The sequence below is a fragment of the Galeopterus variegatus genome, unplaced genomic scaffold (assembly GCF_000696425.1).
Source record: "Galeopterus variegatus unplaced genomic scaffold, G_variegatus-3.0.2 Scaffold2719, whole genome shotgun sequence".
NCBI classification, from domain to species: domain Eukaryota; kingdom Metazoa; phylum Chordata; class Mammalia; order Dermoptera; family Cynocephalidae; genus Galeopterus; species Galeopterus variegatus.
The window spans coordinates 54,759-60,758 of NW_007728830.1; the positions used below are offsets into that span (position 1 = coordinate 54,759).

The following is a 6,000-nucleotide window of genomic DNA, read 5'->3' on the forward strand; positions in this document are numbered from 1 at the left end:
TGCTAGCTGCCCACTGTACTAATACACTTTTGCTTATACCTTCTGCCTCCTGAAACTTCTTAGCCCTAATTCATCTGCCTGTTAAAATCCTGTTTTACTTATTCCTCACTTGAGATTTTTTTTAAGGCAAACTCCTTTTTAAAAAATCTCATATTGAACTGTATCAAATATATAAAGGGAATATTCTTATCCCTTTTCAGTGCCCAGTTCCTTAATAGTAACTACTTTATTTTATTTATTTATTTATTTTTTGTCTTTTGTCTTTTTCCGTGTCCGGCAACGGATCGCAACCCTCAGTGTTGCCCCTGCACCGGACCGGGGACCGGCAACGGGACCGCAACCCTCGGCGTTGCCCCCGCGCCTCGCTCAGCCAGTGAGCAGGAACCGGTCTGTATGTGGGATCCGAACCCTCGGGCGGGAGCGCCGCCGCGCTTCCCAAGCGGCGCACTATCCAGTGCACCACCGGGCCGGCCCAATAGTAACTACTTTAGATTGCTCCCATACACTCAATTTATGTAAATGTGTATTCCTAATTATATATACTCATGTGTATGTGTGTATATATATAACACATGCACACATGTACACATTTTGGTTGTATGTAGCATTTTTGCTTTGTTTTGCTTTGTTACACAAAAGTGAGATATTTTATTTGCTGGTTTTCATTAATACATTGCAGACACTTTTTTAATCTGTTTGTGGACCCAACCTAAGAGTCATGACTAAGAAGGTCTGTAGCCTTTCCTGATCATTTAATCCTAAATTGGTTTTTTAAGTTCCATAGTATTGTACCGCTCTTTTGACACATATCTAAAAGGAAATTATTTTCTACTAGGTGTCATGTTCTTGAGAGAATAGAGCACTTCTCATGCATTGTTTTGTCCCAACTAGTTAGTGACAGAGTTGAATCTGGAAATTAAGTCTTCTGTTTTTTCATGGTTTATTTTTAATATTACATGAGCCAATGGTGGGATATAGTTCAAAATGTTCTTGTCAAACCTTTATTATATGTAAAAGTGCACACTATTTGTCATTTGCTGTCACACCTATATATGTTTTGTGAGAAAGAATGTAATGAGTATTTGGTTTTAGTTTTAGTGTATCTAATATATCAAGTATTTTTTAAACCTTTTAGGTCAAGCCAATCAATGAAAGATTAAGGGAGATTAAAGGCTGTAAAATGGTGATTGATGTCATAAGGACTCAGTTTCCTCAGGTCAAGAAAGTAATTCAGTTTGTGTGTGGAAATGGCCTTGTCTGTGAAACTGTGGAAGAAGCCAGGCATATTGCATTCGATGGACCTGAAAGACGGAAAGTAAGAAATGGGTTTTACTGGATTGTACTTTTGGATAACTTGAAGCAGTATTTGTAAGACTTATATTCCACAAACAAATATTTATATGTGCTTTCGTATGTTCTCTATTATGAGGAAAACCAACATGAGACCTAAGGTGGTTATGGCTTCATTAGTTTTTGTAATATTCAGTTGAGTTTTTAAAAAATTAACTTCTGTACCATTCCCTATCATCTTAAATTACATTTTGGAAAATAGATTTATTTTAATTATATCCTAAAGAAATTATTATTATTATTATTATTATTTTTTACTTTATACTGAATAAATGTATTTGCTGAACCTCAGATTTTCCCTGCATTTACCTATATGGTACGTGTGTTTTTGAATACCAGAAAAGATTTTAGGTGCTTATTTTCATTCTGTGTTAATTCTTCCATAGCTTAATGGAGATACTGCCTTTTACACATTCAAGGTTTATCATATTTGAATTTAATGAAAGCAGAATTGAAATGAGATTACTGAATACTAGTCTCTGAAGGGAATAATTTTGGTTTTAAAAATAAATATTATTTCACTCTCAGTTGAATAGAGTTTGTATTTAGTTTAGCAATGTTAACTTCCTCAAATTATGTCACTTTTTTTTTGTTTTAACTACATTTGTGATTATAACATAGTGCTAAGGGCATTAGCTCTGAAATAAGACCAGTGATGCTACTTAGTAATTATGTGACTTTAGGCAAGTTTCTAAACCTCTAATTTTAGTTTTCTCATCTAAAATTGGTGAAATGGTAGTACCTATTTCCTGCGGTTACGAGGATTAAGTTAAGTAATAACATGCAAAATGCTATTATAGTGCCTGGAAAATAGCTCTCAAATGATAGTCATTTTATTGTTTACTAGTCAATTAACACATTTAATCTGAAATGTCCAGAATTGCAAACAGGCGATTCTTATGAGATATAAGAATTTCCAGTGTTAAATTTATCTAACATGATTAACTTTTCATACATTTGGTGCTGCTATCAATAATAATCTTTTTTTTTTTCCTTTTTGTCTTTTTTACTGACCGGTAATGGGATCACAACCCTCGGTGTCGCTCCCGTACCGGGGACCGGCAACGGGATCGCAACCCTTGGTGTTGCGCCCGCACCGCGCTCAGCCAGTGAGTGGGAACTGGTCTCCACATGGGATCCGAACCCTCGGCGGGAGCGCCGCCGCGCTCCCAAGCGGCACACTCTCCAGTGCGCCACCGGGCCGGCCCTAATAATCTTAATAATAAGGACATTACTGTCTTTTAGTAATTACTGTCATTGATTTCTTCATATTAAATTCAAGCAGGTAAAACAAGTGAACTATTAAGGTGTCTACCTGGACCAGTCCGTGGCTCACTTGGGAGAGTGTGGTGCTGATAACACCAAGGCCACAGGTTCAGATCCCTATATAGGGATGGCCGGTTATATCACGTGGGAGAGCGTGGTGCTGACAACACCAAGTCAAGGGTTAAGATCCCCCAGAGCGAGGCGCGGGAGCAACGCCGAGGGTTGCGATCCCATTGCTGGTCCCGGTCTGGTACGGGGGCGACACTGAGGGTTGCGATCCGTTGCCGGACACGGAAAAAGACAAAAAGAAAAAAAAAAAAAAAAAGATCCCCTTACCGATCATCTTTAAGAGGAAAAAAAAAAGTCTTATTTTGCTACCTCTTTAACTAAGATCGACCTGTATAATTGTAAAATTGACTTTTGAAGATTTGTACGGTAAATTTAAAGAAGTCACATTAAGACTGTTTATTCTTTTATTTAACAAATATGGTTTCTAGCTTGTTCACAATAACAAGCTTTACCCTTTAGGTTGTATCTTGTTCTTACCAGTATTTCAAAATTTTAATGTTTTATTTGTCTTATTTGTATCTTAACTATATTCCAGGAACTTTTAGAGAATTTTCTGTGTTTTAGATTGGGTAAAACAATTGGATAGATGTCACATTTTCTTTCTTTCTTTTTTTTTTTTTTGTCCTTTTTGAGACCGGCTGCACTGCGCTCAGCCAGTGAGCACTGTGAGCACACAGGTCATCCCTGTATAGGTTCCAAACCCGCGGCGGGAGCGCTACTGCGCTCCCAGCGCCGCACTCTCCCGAGTGCGCTACGGGCTCGGCCCTAGATGTCACATTTTCATAGAAATCATCTGACATCTGCAATTTGTGCTTTTTGGTTTTCCGTAAACTTGAAATTATGTTTTAGAATTTTCTTTATTCAAACATTTTCAAGTGATATCACAAAATATTTTGGTTTATTTATAAACTATAGTATATATAAACTATATACATATCTACAAATGACATAATATAAGTTACAGCAATTCTGCTAGCTACAGTTTTGTTACCATATTTTTGTGATAAGTCAATTTTTAAATATTTAAAAAATTTATGTACCAAAATTTCAAAAACTAGAATCTATATATATTTAATTATTTCATTCACTCCCCTTAACCAGCAATTATTTGCTTCCTTCTCCCATAGACTGGTTGTTTGTTATTTTAAAATATATGTAGAAAGACATATTTATGTTTTACCATTTTAACATGATAGAGCAAAAGAATGTTATTAAGTAGCTGAATAACTTGCAAAAAGATCATTTTTCAAAATTTTCACACATTATACAGAGTAAATAAAAGTACAGGGTACCACTTTAATAGGTACAATCTGCTATAAAATATAGTTGAATTTAAACCTCATACCTTATATCAGAATAAGTCCCAGATAGATTAGAAATGTAATGTAAGAAATAAAACCATAAAAGTTTTAAGAGAAACCGTGGAAACTTTTTCTTAATCTCAGAGACAGGAATGCCTTTACAATATGACAAAAAACCCAAAAGCTATAAAAGATGGATAAATTCACCTAACATAAAGGATTCCTACATGGCAAAAACTATCACGAGCAAAATAAAAAAGAAAATGGCAAACTGGGGGAAGTATTTGCAACTCATAGTAAATAACAAATTTTCCTACAAATCAAGGGGAAAGAACAATAATACAGTGGGAAAATGGACAAAAGATGTGAACAAACTTGTTTTCATAAAAGGAAGTATAATAATTGCTCCGAAACATAAAAACTTAACTTCACTTGTAACATGGGAAATACCCATTAAAGCTACACTGAAGTACTATTTTCACCTGTCAGATTGACCAGCATCAAAAAGTTTGATAACATTTTATGGGGAAAGATGCCTTGCCTTCACCACTGAGAGTATAAATTTCTACCAGCTCTGTGAAGGATAATTCCTAGAAGTTGTACTTTTTAGCAACTTAACATATAGATAAATTTACATTGTATTAAATGATGTGTGCACAAGGTTTCTTCATTGAACAGTTGTGTGTAATGGGAAAAGCAGGGAACAACCCAAAGACCTATACAAGACTAGTTCAATAAAATAAGAATGCATTCATAGAATGCAATACTATGCGACCGTGAAAAAGAATGATTGCTCTTTATGTATGTGCAAGTATGAGACAATCTCCAAGATATATTAAGTTAAAAAAATAATATGTAGACTAGTGCTTAGTATATTACTATTTGTGTAAAAATGGGGAAAGAAGAAATTTATGCGTGTATTGCATAATATGCAAAAATATTTCTGGGAGAATACTCAAGAAATTGATAGCATTGATTACGTCTAGGGATGGTAATGGGTGTTTGTGGCCAGGAATGCCAGGGACATTTTTCACTGTATACTGTCATACCTTTTAAATTTTTCTTTTCTTTTTTTTTTTAAAAAAAGATGACCGGTAAGGGGATCTCAACCCTTGGCTTGGTGTTGTCAGCACCACGCTCAGCCAGTGAGCAAACCGGCCATCCCTATATAGGATCCGAACCCGAGGCCTTGGTGTTATCAGCACTGCACTCTACCGAGTGAGCCACAGGCCAGCCTATACCTTTTATTTTTTTATTTTTTATTTTTTTCCTTTTTGTCTTTTTTACTGACTGGTAACGGGATCGCAACGCTTGGTGTCGCACCCGTACTGGGGAGGGGACCGGCAACGGGATCGCAACCCTCGGTGTTGTGCCCGCACTGCGCTGAGCCAGTGAGCGGGAACCGGTCTCAACATGGGATCCGAACCCTCGGCGGGAGCGCTGCCATGCTCCCAAGTGGCGCACTCTCCAGCGCGCCACCGGGCTGGCCCGCCCTATACCTTTTAAATTTGAACTATGTGAATATCTTACCCATTCAGAAATAAAATGTTAAAGTATATTATTTTTCATACCAATAAAAGACAACTTAAAAATACGCTATAATTTGCATAACACAAAAATTGAAGGAGAAATCTACCTCACCATCCTATAACACTGGAACAATATTTCTTGAAACAATTGAAGTTGGTTCAGGAAATGGTTGGTTATCCTACAGAACAAGGTTTTTTTTTTTTTTTTTTTTCAGTTAGGGTTTTTTTTTTTTCCTTTAAATTTTTATTTTGTCAATATACAATATAGTTGATTATTATGGCCCATCACCAAAACCTCCCTCCCTCCTCTCTCTCCCCCCTCCCATCCAAGAATGTCCTTTCCATTTGCTTGTTGTAACAACTTCAAAAAATTGTAGTTGTTATATCTTCTTCCCCCCCCACTCGGTTTTTTTTTGTGTGTGTATATGAGTGAATTTATTTATTTTTAGCTCCCACCAATAAGTGAGAACATGTGGTATTTCTTT

General features: G+C 36.4%; 1 protein-coding gene across 1 annotated transcript in view; it reads left to right on the forward strand.

Moving 5' to 3' along the window:
* Positions 1-6,000, forward strand: part of LOC103598719 (structural maintenance of chromosomes protein 1B) — an 87,633-nt gene that overhangs the window by 32,421 nt on the left and 49,212 nt on the right. Inside the window, exon 11 of the mRNA XM_008582764.1 lies at positions 1,136-1,315. Coding sequence (XP_008580986.1) covers positions 1,136-1,315 — 180 coding nt within the window. The remainder of the gene's footprint in view (positions 1-1,135; positions 1,316-6,000) is intronic.